Consider the following 18,485-nt stretch of genomic DNA (forward strand, 5'->3'; position numbering starts at 1 on the left):
ATCCCATCCCATCCCATCCCATCCCATCCCATCCCATCCCATCCCATCCCATCCCATCCCATCCCATCCCATCATCCCCATCCATCGTCAGTGTGATCCCAGCCCCTCCTGTCTGGTGATGAGCTGCCAGTGACCTGTTCAAGTGCTCCTGGGGGGAAAAGGGGAAACCTCCATGGGAGTTTTACAGCTGCACTGAAACRATGAATTCACTCCTCTGTCCCTACCCAGAGGATTTTCAAATTCTGCTGTTTTATTAGTTGGGAGAGTATTGCATCGCTTTTGCTCAGTGCCCAGGAAGCACAAAGTACTGCACTGCATGTAAAAATCAATTTGAGGCATTTTGCAAAGTTATCAGGCTAATGGTGGACATTTTAGAGAAAAACATCCAAAAAACATTTCAGGGACTGTATAATAGGGAAAGGCAGCCCACATGCAGAGCATAAGTGTCTGTCTCTTACCACATTATTATACATCTCTTATGCTTGTCATTACCGAATCTTACCCTTTTCCTTCACGAGTTTTTTTCCTGCTGAGGAGTAAAAAAGGTAGTGCTGACTGTGAGTGGGCTCTGAGGTGGAATAATGCACACGCCAGGGAGCTGWGAGCAGGTGCTGGAATGCAAAAATTGAAGCATGGCTTTGCTGCAGTTGCTGACATGGCCTCAGCAGCTGCGCTCAAGAACTTCAGAGCAAGTGTTTATCTGCTGGTTAAACCTTGGCATAGGAACAGTAAGGGTGGGTTTTAATTCCATGGGATTTCTCTCCTCTCTAGATAAGAGATGTAAAGCTTAGCAGTGTAGGAAGGTAATTCTTTGGAGTTACATGTGGCTAGAAACACATGAATTGTCAAAAAACATATACATATGAGGTAAAAAATAACTAAATGCATATTAATGAATCATCCTAGCTATGACATAGTAACTTATGGTAGAGTTTTCTCATTAGAACATCAAAAGATTCTTTCAGTTCTGCTTTTTATTATTAAGTTGAAGATATGAATTAGACTAATATTATGACATTTCATTTTGTTTCTGCTATAATGTCTGTTCTTTCCCTGTGTCTTAACTCACACATAGATAAATGAGTGCAGTGCATGGATTATGGGCCTGTCTATTGTTTCAGAAAGTTCTAGATTGTGATTACAGAGCACTCTTACAATCTTGCCCAAATTGGCCCCTACAAAAACACAGCTCACAAGTTCTCTGCAGCTGCCATGTTTTCTGCTGAAGCTCACTAAAACCTGGTGTTCCAACTCCACAGAAGCTGTGATCCTGTCAAGTGATTAAAATTGTTGGTCTTTTCTCATTAACAGAAAGTAAATGAAGGCAAGTGATGCGTTTCAATGAGGCCTGATGAATTTGTAGCCTTAAAATTTCCAGTCCTTCATCACTCTTGTGTGATGTGGGCTCCACATGCCATGTTTGTGATGGATAAAAATGCTTGACATCTAAAAGGCACTGAAAAGGGAGTGGTGACAGCTCAAATGGCTGAGGCCTCTGCTGCTCTAAGTGCTCATGTTGGAGGAGATGCTTTAAAGGATTACCAAGGGTGTGATCACCTAACCAAACAATTCTAGCTGTAGTCTATATTTTCTGAGGCCTGCCATATTTGTCAATAATATATTGCTTCTTCTTTTCATTCAGTAGCAATGAATGTTTCAGAGCACATTGAGCTACTATTCTGCTGCATGTTTCTTGAAACTGGGCTAAGTGCATGAGATGTAATTGGTCAAAGACAATAACAGTTCTATATTTTAAAGTAGGCAGCATTAAAAGGAAAAAGCACAAACCATTAAACAAAAAAGTGGTCTGGAAAGTTCAGAGAGTTGCAGTGGTTCACAGCAGTGTTGGAAACCTGGTCCTTGAGGGGTGGGCAAAGGTGTCTGAGGTGTCCATTTTCACCAATTATTACTGTTTGAGGCTGCTTCTGATGAAATATTCCTCTTTTGCATTTTTTTTTTTTAGAAATGAGCAGAATATATGACAGACATAAACCACATGATGCTCCTTCTTGACAACTTCTTTAATTTGTTCTCTCTGGTTTATGACTCTGAATTGTGTATTTTCACAGGGTTTTTTACTCAGATCTCTACYTTAGCTGATGTGCAAGAGAACGTGATGGAATATCTGCACGTTCTCAGCCGACCAAAGGTCATCGACCAGGAGCACGATGTTGTGTGGACTGAAGCCTACATTGACAGCACTGTAAGTTTGCATGATAAAGCAAAAYTATTGTGGTGGAAATACTCATTGTGAACCTGCTTTCTGCTGCTGGAATGTRCTAATTCAGTGTAACAATTGGGACTTGATAACTTCATGCTATAAGCAAATAATTCAGCGTTACTGAGCTTTAGCAGATATTTGTACATTGTAATTACATAGAAAATACTGAAACAAACATAAGTTATGGAATAATTTAAAAGTTTATGATGTCCAAACCTACATTTCTTTTATTAATCAAAAATGGGCATTGAGCAGAAATTGATTATATTGAGTTACCATTTTTTCTACATTTTTCAAAACATGTCAATGAATTTGTGGGTATAAACACATAGACTGACAAGAATCAGTTTTTTAACATGGAAAGGTGGGTCAGTGTCTGGGGGTCAACTGCGATATTTTGGGGGAGAATATTGAGAAGATTCTGCCTTTTAAATTGTATGGAATTGGTGATATGTTAAAATAATTGTCGGAAATATCCAAATGTAACTTGACATATTTGTGAACTATTAGAGTTAAAGCACAACTTTCTATTACACAGTGACTGAGCTCTTGTGATTCTTCTGTAGCTTTTGTGGTAAATCATCATATTTGCAGGTAAAGGTTGTTCATTTTCATGGATTGATCTGAAATACAGTTTTATCTATTTTAATTTTCTTATTAYACTTCCTTTGCTCTGATTAAAATATTTTGGTTAGTATTTTATCTGTAGAACAAGAGTTTGCAGAAATGTTTGCCATTTAGTACAGAGATGCCAAGTATTTGATGTAATGGATAGAAGATCACAAATTACTCATGACACAAGTTTCTCATGTTTCTTTCTTTCTCTTTTAAGTTTTTACTTGATGGGCAAGGTGGGAGAATCTCACCAGCTTCACTCTGATATTTKGTGGGWTTTGTTTGTTTTGAGTCTGTGCTTTTTCTAGATGTTTCAGTCTTAAATCCCTGCAAAACCAGTTCCCAAGCTCTGGGAATAGAGCTTTTATTTCATTTTCACAATTGTTTAGGCCTTTTTTAGTCTTCAGTTGTGGCCATGGGTAATGTAAAAGAARTACTTCAACTGTAGTTATAAAGGAGAAACAAAATTTAATTGCTTTAGAGGGAATTAACTTATCTCTGTTTCCTTTTTTWAAATAGCATATTAATCCAGTGTCCCCTTTGTTCTCTTTCTTTTATTGAAACATGAGATGAACAGAAAATATGTGTTATTACYGTGCCTTCAGGGCATCCCATGAAATGTGGAGATGACCAGGAGAATCTTGCTCTCATTCACTTTTTTTTAAAACACTTGAAGTAATCAGTGTGTGTTTGTTGGAGGGAGTTTGTGTATTTGCTAGAATAGCAGGAAGAGACTCAGGTAAGTGGTGTYTCAGTGCAACTCTCTTTCTTTTTCTTTACCGATGAACTGTTCATTAAAAGTATTGAAAACAATTCTTCCTTCTTTCTCAACACCAAGTTGTCCCCTTTACTCACCAACAAAGTACCAATTGGTGTCTCAGAATTAATTTGACACTTTACTCTTTCTTTTGCCTGTAAATTTGTATTTCCTCTGTCCTTGCAGGGATAAAAATACTCATAAAAGTTAGTCTAACTTTCAGTGACTCTCCTGTAGGTTATGGAAAGGCTAAGGAAAATTAACAACTTAATGTTGTGTGAAATGCTAAGTGAATACAGCAGGGGTGAGTAAATGCAAGTGAATTTAAGAACACTAGAGGGAGTGTGGAGAGGGAACCTTGAGAAATCAGGCAAATAAAAGACAATGGAGCTGTTCCAATCTTGAATAATTGAACTGCTCCAGTCCAAACTGTCTTTTGCTGCTACCAGGTTATTCTCTTTATCTTCTCTTGTGTTCTGACTCTCGTGACTGATCACTGTGCACACACACATATACACATTTGCCCATGAACATGCTCACATGCACACTTGTACTTCAACTGTATTAAAGCTCCATTCAGGACCCTAATGAGTTGGATTCTATCAGAAAAGATTGAAAAATAAAACACTGCTCTGCTAGTTGCAAACTACCTTTTTCCTCCCTCCTCCAGCATTATTTCCGCAAAAAAACCCAACAAACAAGCAAAAAAACAAACAAACAAACAAACAAAACAAAACAAACAAAAAAAACAAACAAAAACAAGGAAAGGAACAGGATAAATTAGTCATATACAAAACTTAAAAATAGGAAGGAAGGAAACCAGGTTTACTTCTGCTTCGGTTAAAGCTGTCTGAGTGCTATTTTGAGACACATTCCCAGGCCATCTTTAGTGCTTTGACATTGGAAGTGCTGTTAAAATAATCCTCTCCATCCCTTAGCTCATTGATTTTCACAGACAGTTTGTGTCCCCGCTCCTCTGTGGCTGCTGCTTGGATGTTTCCTGGTTAGAAATATTAGTGCATTTCCAGAGAGATGAAATGTTCTTATCACCCAGCAGTGTCAGAGCAGCCAAAGTTCGACTCCCAGGGCTGTATTTACGTGGCTGCACTCGGTGTCCCTGTGCCCTAACAGCATGGAATAAACTTCTCTGCTCCCTTCTCACCAAACAGCAGAGCTAACTGCCAGCTGTGCTGCTTCTCAGCCAGAACATTAGGCTGGAACATGCAGACAGAARGAAGCTGGACTGTAATAATCTTAGGATGCAAAACATTTCTCCTGTTACCCCAGACTGTTCTCATCCACTGTTTGTCCAGGACAAAGTCATCTGTGAAAGCCAGAAGTTAGTTCCTTTAAGTGTTTGATACCTTTAGGAATATTCCCAGAGGAATTTTGCTACCAAAACAAGACATCTAATTCCTGTGTCTGTTCRCCTTTCCTGTAAGACGATGTCTGCAGAATGTTCCTACAGCTGCCTCTTCAGCSTGGCTTTGGCACTCCTGAGGAGCTCCACATACCATTCGAAAAAATATGATTTTTATGGCAGTGGAAATCTCTGGCAAGATATTATATGGAGAAAACATGACATGGAACAACCTGTGTGAGTGTCAGGGCTGCTTGACAGGATTGACAACTGATGGAAAGCAACTGGGACACGGCCTCCCTGGTCACTCTTTGCTTCCCTATTTCCTGTCCCTAGACCTTTCTTCTCTCCCCATTGTTTCCTGCATTTCTGAGGAGGCAACCAGTCAGTTCCTACAGTAATTTTTARTTATCCTTCATTAGAAAATTCTTTGTGTTTATTTCCTTCAGAATCAGTAAGTCATGTGGTAAAATTTATAATCAGTGTGTAAAACCTCATTTCTTTCATAACCAGGACTTTTGGCATAGGAGTGATASAACCTTAAGAAGTGTCACTGGCTCTCAGAGAAACAACAGATTTCTGAAATAATTTGAATTTAGGTCTGTGGGGACCTGGACTGATTGTACTTTGTTTAGGAATTCACTCAAGGTTGCAGATAGAATATGTGGGCCCTAGAGAGGTCTGGACATCACTCCAATGGAACAGACCCAACATAACTTTTCTGCTCACAAATAGGTCCCATTTGGATCTGATATCACTCCTTCAACATTGCTAAGGCCAACAGTCRTGTAATGGTTCAGAAAATAAAATTAACTAATGTGTGCTTTAAAAAAAGGTATTTCTAAGTGATAGCTTTMAAATGTGAGCAGAAAAGATTCCTAAAACTATCACAGTATAATCGGGAAGGACAGTTTTAAAATAGTCAGTGATTTCCTTGAAGCATGTATGCATCTCTAACAAGTCAATAACAGTGAATATTTAGGAAGAAAAAGGAATTTGGCCTGGGCATCAGAACATTCAAGTGCAGCAATGCACAGAGGTCATCTCTTGTTTTTGTGGGTAATGATCTGTAAACCACAGAAGACTTTAACTCATTCTTATGGTCACATTTGGAATGTGATGAAACATTACTTTTTGGGGTTTTTTTTTGTTTTTGTTTTTTTTTTTTTTTAATGCAGGGAATATATAAAAACTGATCTGGCCCCTGAGTTCCCACTGTTTAGAAGCTTGTGACTGAGAATTTGTTTTTTGGGGCGTGCAATTTGACCTGCTGGGACCTTGGTTGACTCTCCCTGGTGGAATTTGTTCCTTATAAGTGTACCTGAAAATATTCTCTGGATCTAATGTACTGTTGAGTCCATCTCCCCCAGGCTGTTGGTCTCAAGCTGTGAGCAGATTCAGGCAAACATTACCACGTTGGCTCTGTTCAGTTTSCAATCAGAGGAGTTCTTTGCTTAAAAAGAGCAAATTATTGTTTCACTGGATATTTTGAGATGACTGTCTGGTGCTCCAAATTTTCAGWGTTCATTTGAAAGAGCAGTGTTCTGAGTCATTACAGGTCATGATTTGTCATAATATGAATGTGAGKGCTTTTGCTCTCTAATTTTCTTCTGTGTTGGAGCCCCATATGTTGATTCTTCATTTGCTTTATCCCCACATTGTGACAACATACATTCCATTATGGATTTTAGTTCAATTCTAGTTTAATTCTACAGTTGTATTTATGCATATTTATATATACATACATACATATATATATATATATATATATATATATACACACACATACACATACATATATATACACACACACACATACATATATATATATACACACACACACACACACACACACATATATATATATATACACATATACATATATATATAGTCTCATTTATTTCTTTTTTTGAAGGAGGTATTTTTGGAAGTGTTTCCTGATCAAGAAACTGAATGCTGTCTTAGGAAGGCAACCTGTTCAAGAACCTTATTTCTTCTTATGGGGCACTGTATTGAGATAGCTTAGCAAGTAAAGCCTTTAATAACTCTTTCTGAAATGCTTATGATGGGTATTACAATTCCATTATTACATATATGATGAAAAAATCAATTTMTTCATCTTAATCCTTAAAAAAAAAATAAGGTATTATGCAGGCATACCCTTTACTTGGATCCAGGTTCTTTGCAGAATTATAGGAATTATAGGAAGCTCATACCTCTCAGATTGCTGTCACATCAGAGTCCAAAWGTTTTGTGTATGAAAATTTAAATTCTGGGATGCAGTTCTTCTGACAGAGGAGAATTATGAACCCGTTCCACAGAAGCAATATATATTTTATATATACATACATAATATACAGAGTTGTAAAAGAAAGGACTCCAAACTGAAAGCTGTTWTACTGGAATATTTTTCTCTCCAGGACTTTCTGGTGGGGTATTAAAATTCTGTTTAGTGCTTCTTCCATTCACAATTTTCTTTGTGTTCAATGCACTGAAGAGCTTTTATGAAGTAACAAAAATAAAGTAGTACCCCATTTCCATTTGCTTCTGTTCCCAGAGATGTCTTCAAATACTTTTGGTGGCACAAGTTAATTGTACTATTATAGTAAGTGGGTATATTTAGCATTTCTATCACAGTGAAAGGTTCCCCGGGTCTCTATTTCAAAAAGTAACTTCTAAATTGTAGTACTTGTAGGCATTAAAATGCATCAGTGGGTTCAGAATGTTCACAAACATCTAAAGTAAGTAAATATTGGTAATCACTGCAGAACTGAATGTCAGGAAGTGTCATTAATCAGCAGCWGAGATAAGAAAATTTACACACAATAATTTAATTTTTTTCTTTTTGTACACTAAGAGCTAGAAATCTGTGTTGCTTTTTTTCCAATCCCACCTTGGATTTGGTAACATGCTCTAAACCTTTCCTTTGTGGCCAGCATCTCCTAATCTCTAAGAATTTACAACTCTTTATCAGAGAATGTCATCACCTCCATCTGCCTCTGAGGTTYCCATGGGAATTTCCTTTTCTTGCTTTGACGTTTGAGTGAATTGGTTTAGGGAAGAAAAATCCCATGCATGGATATCGGGCCTTCCATCAGGTAGGATTGTTCATAAAATAAGGTTCCTCAAGCTCTGCTTTGTATCCTGCAGATCTCAGCGGTCTTTTGAAGGTCTGATATGGGAGAAAAGTAGAAATCCATATTTACAGGCAGGTGGAACATCCCTTCATGTTGATGGTTAGTACCCTGAATGTGGAAATCTTCATTGACAGTCCAATAAAAGAGAAAGCATTTGAGCCAAGGCTTTTATGAGCTCCATGGCCCAAAWTTTTCAGTTGCCATAATTAAGTACTCTAATTTTCTCCCAAACAGYTCTAATCTGTTTGTTTTACTGCTGGTTTTAGAACAAATGAATTATCATTAAACACATGAACTGTTTCAAATTCAGTAAGATCTGTGTCAACTGGGAAAACATGAATGTTGGAGAGAGTAAATGAATGAACCTCTAAACTGAATAGAATTCATGAACTCTCATTGTYTTTCAGATGCAGCTCAAAACAACAATGGATATTTTCTSTTAGAAAAGGCACATCTGATCTATYCCTGCTCAGCAGCAGGGTGCTCATCAGTGCAGGGAATGCTGTGCCATTTATATTTGTGCTCAGAGCCCACATTCACACACTAAGACAGGAGTCTGGGTGCAGTGTGTCCCAATAAAACACACAAACTACATCAAAACAGGGGAATGCACAGGAAAATAAAGTCCATAAGGACCTAAAATAAATATGATTAATGCATTGTTCCATGCAATCACAGTACATGCAAATAAAGCTTTGTCACAGGGWGCACCTATGCACATGTATGTACTYRAGAATGTGTGTTAKCATTCAGCTTTTGARGAAAWCCGCTTCRTTTGATAAATTACATGTTTGTATTKCYCCACTGCTAATGCTGGATCRTGCAGTATTAGGGCAATTTTCAGTGATTGCATTAAGCAAAGAATGTTACTACAGAAAGCTAATTGCTGCTTGTCTGTCACTAGAAAAACTGTTGTAAGGAAAYAGCAATAGTTAGTTTAATGAATTAACACTTTTCATGTGTATTGTTCTATATGGTATTTACACTATAAAATGCTATATGCGATACATCAAAAAGATGTTTAAAACATCAAAACCAAAACTAAAAGTCCTGCACTTAAAGAGGAACATAAAATTTCCTGCTGGGGATGTGGAACATRGAATGCCATCTGTATTATATGGCACTGAGAAAACTGATTATGTTTGGACCTCTATTTCATAGCAGATGGGTTCATTAAATTTAATAGCCTCCAGAGCCTTTAGAAACAGTGTTAAAAACATGTGGAACATGCTGAGACACTTCACTTCTCGCCCCACACTCATTATAACTCTGGCACAGACTATAAATATTACACTACTTTATTTCCATTGAATCGGATTACTATGATAATTATTTTTCATAGTGTACATTTACATGAGAAATGCAGGATGCAAATCGTTCTCCTTCAAACWTTGAGAGATGCAGTTGATGTCTTTAAATGCATTTTACAGTTCTTTGCACTTGGAGGCTTTTATGGGGAACTTATTTTTATCTTCTTCCTGCGACATCAGCAAGCAGCTGTAATGCCATAGCAAAGCTGGGTCTTGAGCARCTCTGCTCCCAGTGTGGTGCAAATAAGACCAGCATTAAGTTAAACCATTGAAGGGAAATCAGAGGAGTGTTATATCTTGGGTTTTACCTATATATTGTCAAAAGAATCTCTTTTCTAGTATTTTATTATTTYATATGATAGAGTAGCTACAGTTTGACCTTGGTCTCTGTTCATCTTTTATCACTGGATGAAAGAGAGGTTAAATATCTCATTTTGAATCAGATTTKTTGCTTCAGAAATATTGCTTTAAAAAAAGTAAAATCTCATCTCTCTTTGAAATATTCTCAGTATTTGATAAAGGAATATTTTACTATTTAGTATTTTATTTGAAATAGTATTTCCAATGAGAACAAGGAAGTTCTACCATGATTAAGTGCTTTGACACCTGTCTGTCTTCCACATCTTCATTTATTACACGTTCTTATGGTTAAACTAAACTACTGTTGAAAAAATTATCTTTGATCTTTTTTTTTTTTTTTAAATATCCAGTTTCCCAATAACCGTTTCAGCTTTTTCTTSTACAATGTAATTGTCTTCTTTTTCTGCTTCCTTTCCTGCGGAATGCTGTGACTATCCACACTGTCTTTTACTATTTTTCTAAGGTCACACTTGCTTTTAGGCTGTACTGATCATTTTAATGTGGATTTTCTCCTTCTTCCTATCACTGACTTCAACTCCAATTTTTCCACTGACCATTGCTGATATTATTATCATGACCTGCCAATTTTAATAAATCACTAAAGTCTCACTACAGTAGATGRTGGATGATTACAGGATTAGTGATTCCTTCCTCATATGATTTACATTTAAAGTAATAGGTAAGAATTGCCAGTGCTTAGAAAGGGCAGAGAGTGAAAGGACATAGAAAGACACAGTAGGCCAATGCAATAATTGATTATTGTCCCACACACATGTCCAGGTCTCAAGAATCATGGACTTCTTGCATGTTTGGTTAAACTTAATTTCACAGAATTCTATTAGGAAGAAATTTTCCTTAATCTCSAATCTAAACTTTCCCAGGTGCAAGGCAAGGCTGTTTCCTCTTGTCCTGTCACTTGTTGCCTGGGAGAAGAAATTGACCCCGACTTGGCTACAATCTCCTWTCAGGTCTTACAGAGTGATAARGTCCCCCCAGAGCCTCCTTTTCTCCCGGCTAAACACTCCCAGCTTCTCCCAAGGAGATTTGCGCTGCTCCATTGCCCTTCTCTGGACACACTCCAGCCCCTCAATGTGTGTCTTTTGTGTAGTGAGGGGCCCAAAAATGAACCCAGGATTTGGGAAGTGGCATCATCAGCGCCAGTACAGGGGGACAGCCACTGCCCTGGTCCTGCTGGCCACGTTACTGCTGATACAGCCAGGRTGCCACTGGCCTTCTTGGCCACCTGGGCACACCCTGGCTCATGTTCAGCCACTGTCAACCAACACCCCCAGGCCCTTTTCCAATGGGCAACTTTCCAGCCACTCTGCCCCAAGCCTGGGTGCTGTGTGGGGTTTTTGAGGCCCAAGGGCAGGAATCAGCACTTGACCTTGTTGGACTTTGGACAATTGGCCTCAACCCATCAATCCAGCCTGTCCAGATCCCTCTGCAGAGCCCTTCTACACTCCAGCAGATCAAACACTCCCTGCCACCTGGTTTCACCTGAAAATTTACTGAGGGTGCCCTCAATCCCCTCACTSAGGGCACTGATAAGGATATTAGACAGGACTGGCCCTGGTACTGATCCCAGGYGAACACTGCTGGTGACCAGCTGCCAGCTGGATACAGCTCCATTCCCCAMMACTCCCTGGGCTCAGYCATCCAGCCATTTTTACCCAGCCAACAGGGCACTTGCCCAAGCCATGAGYAGCCGGCTTCTCCAGGAGAATGCTGTGGGAACAGTGTCAAAGGCTTCCCTCAGTCCCTAYGGAGGTCACCTTGTCATGGAAGATCTGTTTGGTCAAGCAGGGCCTGCCTTTCCTGAACCCTTCATGCTGGGCCTGAATCCCTCGCTGTCCTGCACACGTTGTGTGATGCCACTGAGGGTTTCCTGGTCCTTCATCTTCCCCAGCTCCAAGGTGTCCTTAGTCCCTGAATCCTCCTTCCCACCCTCGTGGGTTTCATGTTTTGCAGCTGGCTYCTCCCTGGTTAGCCAGGACTGCTGATAAATGATTCARATTGGCTTCYGATATGAAAACTGATTGRATGTGTTTGAAAARGAATCTGTAGAATTACMAATGTCAGCTGGTTTCACCTGCTGGGTGCTCTCCCACTGGTAACTATATACAAATTACAGAGACTTGCTCTGCTGGTGAATTTGATTTACAGGCATATTCGTGCCAAAAGGGAGTTGGTCTCCTCTGCAGATGGGAGATAGAGCAGCCTGGGACTGTTTCCAGCTGTGAGCTGCCAGTGACTTACAGCACCTTGGACTGAGAGGACAGAAAACGCTTTGYATTTCCACCTTGTTTCACTGGGACTTTTCTGGTTTTGTTGTGACAGAAGTAAGATCAAAAGTTGACCAGTCACTAACTAAAGAATTTGTTTCTACATCCCTGGGGAACCCAGCATTTAGGAAGACATGTCTATTCTTAGTGAAAATAACTACTTAGAGACATTCACAACYGGTAACTCCATCTTTTATCTCACTGTCTCTATTCTGAGTGAAATTGAGTTAATTATAAGAAAATTGTAGGTGTTTTGTCAGATATATTACCTTTTTTCAGTATGTTTTTGTCTTTAGTTTTCACATAACAGAGTTTTTTTAGGGTAAATGATAATGTAGGAAAGCAATGAATTTAGTATAATGTACTARATCCCATCCTTTGATCTCATATTTATCATTCCTTGACTTTGTGGAAGAGAGAGGGCAGTGAAGATGAAATGTAATTTATCTGCACTGCTGGAGTAAAAACCTGCAATAATAAGAAAGACTTATTAAATTATTGGTGCTATTTGAGTTTTGCTGCAGTGGCAGAATTCAATGCAAAAGAGGAGGAGAAGAACAAAGAATAAAAGGAAATAATCTTCTCTTTTGTCTATTGTTCTGCAGATATGGAAGGCTTTAGTTATTTATAGCTCTTCTTTTYGTATAATCAGGAGCTTTCACATACAACTCAGTCATGTACATAATAAGTATRAATGTTAAAGTTCATGTTTATCACAGTCATTATTACTAATATTTTCTTTGAAGTTAGTAATTTGCAGAGAAATTATTCAGAAAGATACTCTGTCCTACAAAGAATAACAGGATGTTTCTTACTGATGTTTTTGCTGCTCGACAAGACCCCACCATTGTATTTTGTCAGATCAGATCTTTCCAAGCAGGAATTTCCACTAAAGATTGATTGAAAGGTAATCTAACCAGCTGGTAAATGCATGATCTCCAGCAACATCAACACCAGCAGGAGAAAGTTTAGAAACTCTTACAAGTATTTTCTTTGGAATTCATAACAGCTATTTCACCTGCCCTGATGTCAGTTATTTTTTTGGGGGGTGGGAGGAAAATGTATTCACCCTAAATATTAGTTTACATTTGCWAGTTGTAGGAAAATCATTAAACCTGCCTTCTGATCTTGTACATCTCTGCTAGCTAATAAAATCAATTKCTTTGCTTAGGTGTGTGAACCTGAAACCACATGTTCTTAATCTGGAAACCTCATGGTGGTCATCTTGCTACTACAGCACGGTATTTTAGTATAATGTTAATTTTCTTCCAAAACACACATTGGGCATTCAATTCTCAAATTTTTATACAAACCCTGGACAAAATTTTTATGGTGATTTATTCCTGGTTTCAGGGATATTTATTCCTGGTTTCAGGGATTATCCCTCTTTCTCTGACAGAGCAGAACAGCGTTTTTAAATATCTACCTGAGCTCAATACCTGGGCTTCATGTAGCATTTTTATGCACTATTTTTGCACGTAATTTGCTCCTCCTTTTTCTTTATGCGTCATCTGMACTTTTTCAGATGTGCCCTGAGATGGACTCATCAGTGTTTTGTCCTTTCAGAGGCAAATTGGTAAACAAGAGAAAAGGTGATTATCATTGAAAGGGAATGAAGCCTTTTGAAAGGTTTGAAACTTTTCATTAAATTATTGTGCATAAACTGCCTTTCCTGCTGGTTTCTGGGGCTCTTGATCTGTTTTCATATATGTGGATTTCTTCTTCTCAGTGAATGAAATGATCCTAACATTTTTGTGCAGCCTTTTTCCTTTCAGCCCATCTCCTGTTGTTTATCAGCTGAAATGATCTCATGAGCGTATGGTGTCTGTCTTGTTCTGCCCTCCAGCCTCCTGCTCCACACAGAGCAGTTCTGGGCCATTGCTTGCTGGTATTGCCTTCAAGGTGTTTTTTGATAGCTAAATACAAAATCTGTACAGAAGTTCTGCTCACTCAGAAGCRATTAATGGAGGAGGAAAAAAAAAACCAAAAAACAAAAAAAATTTCCTGAATTTATTTGTTAGGCAACTAAGCAGATTGTTCCCTCTAAAAATGTCCATTGTTTTAATTCTAAAAGATTAATGATTTGAACATTTTGACCCTTGTACTGGTGCCAGTTTTTGCATCAAACTTCTAGAATCAACTAGTTAATTTCAAAATATTTTTGGACAGACTTGTTTTGAAGCAAATAGGAGTAAGTCCCATTCACTACAACCTCCTCTCCTCCAAACCCAGCTCCATTTTCCTTTGCTTTGATATTGAGAATCTTTTGTAGCACAGATTCATRTTCTTACAAGATCAATTTAATTCCCAGGTTATCAAAACCAGWGTTCTTTAATTCTATAGTCTTATTGATGAGATTCTCAGTCATGACTTTTTTCCTTATGCCTGATTTTTCTGGTCTTGCTCTTATATGCTGAATTTTAGATATTTGAATCAATTATTTTTCCATTTTTGCCCATGTTATGCATTAGACAATTCACAATAATTTTGAAGGTGCCCTGTTTAGTCCTGGTATTAGCTAAAGCTTCCCTTTTTCAATTACAAGTTTATTGATTTCATCCTGAAGTTAAAAATCAACAACTGCCACAATAAGAAGCTTAAATGAAGATAGTGGAAAGGAAAATCACATTGAATTAAATATTGTAAATAAGTTCTGTCAGTCCACTGATGTCAGGGCAGTTTTTTTACAAAATACAAATATTTTTATCATTAATTCTGAATCCTTAACACAAAATWATGTGTGCACTTTATACTGGGTCAGTTTTGTCTTCATGCTTGTAAATAGTGTCTCCATCAAATAAGAAAATGTTTATTTCTACAGGAAAATACTTGACATAAAGTAACTTCCTGTCTGTTTGTGCATTACATGTTTTGTGCTCATAGTCCAAAATGCTGTGAACTTGAAATGATGCTGTTTGCACGTAAATGTCAGCAAAATATTCTTCTTTATTACATGCAAGATCCAYAGGGTTAAACTAAATGTCTGGTGTGAACTATGCTTAATTCAACTTTCAAAGTTAAGTCATAAAAACCTTTTTGTCACGGTAGAAACCTTCATGCCTGTGAGGCTGTGAACACCCCTGCAGCAGGGGAGAAATGATCTTGGGTTTTAAGGTTGGACCCCTAAAATGCCTGGACTGAGGGRCAGAGAGCAATGGAATGGAAGGTGAGCCTGGGGGCACCTTCTGCTGCTCCTCCCTGAGCTGTGCTCTGGGCACACAGAAAAAATGGTACTCTGGGGAAAAAAGGAGGAAAAAATGTGGTTTGGGATAATTCAAGTACCCATGTTCTTACAGCCATTCCCTTTTCAGAGCATGTTGTGTGATTGCAGAACAGACTAGGGAACAACACAGCTCCTTTAGAAGTGCAATCCCATTTAATACAATCAGAGTAACATGCTAAAAATCACAAACACAATTAGGAAATCTGATTTTTAGAAGACATTCTGGCTTGCCTTACATATTCATTAGATCAAATACACTTTCATCTGTCTTCAGAGARGAGTTATCTTTAGATGTTGTTCTTACATTGATATGTAGAGCAAGTAAGATTTAATAGAGTGCAAGATCAAAACCCCACTAAAGTCATTGCAGCGTCCTCATTGACTCTAATAGGTTTTGTGTGAGGCTCTTGTTTGGGCTGGCTTTGAGGTCAGAGTTGATTTTACTGCAGGAGAAAGAGGATGTGTGTCTGGCTCCTAAGAGGATTTGTGATCAAGAAATAATTTTTTTTTGTTTCTAGAAGGATCATGAAAGGACCTGCCCTTGTCCCAAGTGTGGAAGGGCGTTTTTGTGAGAATAGGTGAACAAATGAATGTGTGTGTTTATGCATCTGTCTTCTGAGGTTGATTCGGTTTTTCCTTCTTCTTTTTCTCCCTTTCCTGTTTTGTGAGAGACAAAAAGACTAGATATACAAATTTTAATGTAAATTGTGTCACTTAATATTACATGTTGTGTATCTTACAACCATTAATTTTGTTTGGACTTGTCTATATTTAGAAAAATATTCCAATTCCATGCATGAATGTTCGTACAGCTTTTTTTCTGAGGAAGGAATTATCCACCATATAGCAGATAAGAGAATAATTTTATCAATAATTTCTACAGGAAAACATAAATACAGTAATGTTGATGCATAATATTTGTTTGCATATATAAGCAGAATTAGCTATGGACTAATATATTAAAATATGTTTTACACTTAGAAGTATTTATTGATTGATATAATAATGAAAATAGGGCTCACTCCCTTTAAACACACAAGCATGAGGCCCAGATTTTGATCATGGTGTGTTGAATGCTCATGATTCATTAATTGGTTCTGCTACTTTAATTTGTAGTCAAGTAGATTATTTGTACAATTAGCATAATTCTTAAAAAAAAATTATTAATAAAGTTTCTAACCAAACTTTGCAATTAAAGTAATCACTTGGGTAATTTAAATATAATCTTTTCTGTAAATATTTTGTATTCATTAGAAAGGCAGAACAGTTAGTTTATACAAGTAAAAGAGTCACAGACACAGACTCACAGAATATATTAATATGGATTTATTTTCTTTTTAGTTTCACATAAAGTTCAGAGAGCAGAGGCAGACAGATATGATTAAATAACTATTTTAAAGCTGAGAATATATAGAGATATTTTTTTTGCTGATTTTCATTTTAAAAACAAGATTACTGGACTGCTTTAGGAATTCTTCAGTCATTTACATTAATAAGCAGTTAATGTATTTTACTACATATGTCAAATCTTCAAAGAGTRGAGCCATTTTATTACAAAATTCTGAAGTGTAAGTAATTTTTTTATTTCGCTATTTCTTAATTCCAATCCAATGCATTTAGTGCTGCTGTTTGTTCTCTTCTTCATATTTCACAGGAGCTAATTTCTTTCCTTTTTGTCATCTATAGGAATTCTTTCTAAAGAGGGAACTAGAATTGCAGTTTTCATCTATGTTTTATGACTCTTTTCCATAGCAACATTTAAATTCCTTCTGATGGGTGTACTTTGCATGCAGAGCACAATCTATCCTTGACTAAAATGCTGTACTTACTGAAAAATATGTCGTAGCACAGTAAAACAATTATGTGAACAATGAAGGATTTGGTGTTAAATCCCTTGAAAAATCAAGTGCATYTCCTCCGAGATGTCAGCCCAGTAAGCTGCAGGTTAATGTCACTCTTTTAATATTTATACTGAAATCTTAACATCAGGAACGTCCCAGTAGGAGGCTGAATTTTATTTGTTCTTCCTTGTGTGAATGTAATTTTCTATGATGCCTGTAATACTTAGATGGGGGGGGATAAGTGCATAGATTGAAAAAGAAAAATGGTCAAAATTGTAATATTTAAATGCTATATCTTAGAGCAGCTGAGTAAGTAGATTTTAAAGCAGAAAGTTTGCATTTTCTGCTCAAAACTGAGAATTGAAATATTCTTTCTATTCTTTCCCAAGTTTTTGCTATTTATGGGAAGAGCTCTGGAAACTTGCTAGCAATGTATGAAATGCTTTGCATTTTCTACATTTTCCACAGCATTTCATATCTTTCCTGAAAATATATTTTTAAAGAGTAAAAGTTCTAAACCATACATCCAATGCCAAATAAAGTCAGTATGTGACATYGATGGGATGAGTCTGAACATTAAAAACATCATAAATTTAGCAATGCATTGAGATTCCATTTAGTGCAGCTCAGAAAGTATTTATGGAAATGTCTGTACTGTCAAAACCATATCCAGACTTGCTGATTACTCACTGACATGTTTGCAGTTACTTTCTATTGATTTGTATTGTATCTGATTTTGGAACAATCAAGCCAGTAGGGCTGYTTTTCTGTGGCTGGTGACTTTTAAAAGCTTGGCAGGAGAAGAGGACTCTGRAAATGAGGTCAGTGAATGTAAAATAAAAGTTTTTCTTTATTTTTCAATGTTTTAACATCAGTAAATTGCAATAGTATACTTTTTTTATAACAATAACTCCATGAAATCATTAGAAAAATAAAAATGGAAAGTTAACATCATAATGATATATTCTATTTTTGTTTCTTTAGTAATAGAAGCCATGCTTTTTTGGTATGGTAAAAAACTGTTTAGTGTAATTTAGTCTTGCATAAGATTTTTTTTTTTTTGCTATTCTTCAAACAAACATAAAGTTGAGTTCTGATCTAACAGAACATTAAGTCTATAATTCTAGTGTGTTTTCCTTTAAACCTTCTAGACTTAGTTTCTCAGAAATCTAGGACATAAAACTACATGATGTTTGGAATAAATTGTTGAAACAGTAGTGCATGACCTTCTTTTCAATTATCATGAAATCGTTTACAAAATCAGTCTTCAAGAACTTATTTTGATAAGGGTGAAAGGAGRTAGACCTTTATGAGGTATGGATCAGAACTACTGGTCCTATTAACTTATTCCTTCTGCTTCTAAAAACAGTATTCAG

At 37.1% G+C, this 18,485-nt stretch overlaps 1 protein-coding gene across 1 annotated transcript in view; it reads left to right on the plus strand.

Moving 5' to 3' along the window:
- Positions 1–18,485, plus strand: part of CACNA2D3 (calcium voltage-gated channel auxiliary subunit alpha2delta 3) — a gene marked incomplete at its 5' end in the record, with an annotated part of 215,312 nt that overhangs the window by 84,456 nt on the left and 112,371 nt on the right. Inside the window, one exon of the mRNA XM_057373420.1 lies at positions 2,070–2,203. Coding sequence (XP_057229403.1) covers positions 2,070–2,203 — 134 coding nt within the window. The remainder of the gene's footprint in view (positions 1–2,069; positions 2,204–18,485) is intronic.

Source organism: Malurus melanocephalus, unplaced genomic scaffold (assembly GCF_030028575.1).
Source record: "Malurus melanocephalus ecotype Western Australia unplaced genomic scaffold, MMel_1.1 scaffold_196, whole genome shotgun sequence".
Classification (NCBI taxonomy): domain Eukaryota; kingdom Metazoa; phylum Chordata; class Aves; order Passeriformes; family Maluridae; genus Malurus; species Malurus melanocephalus.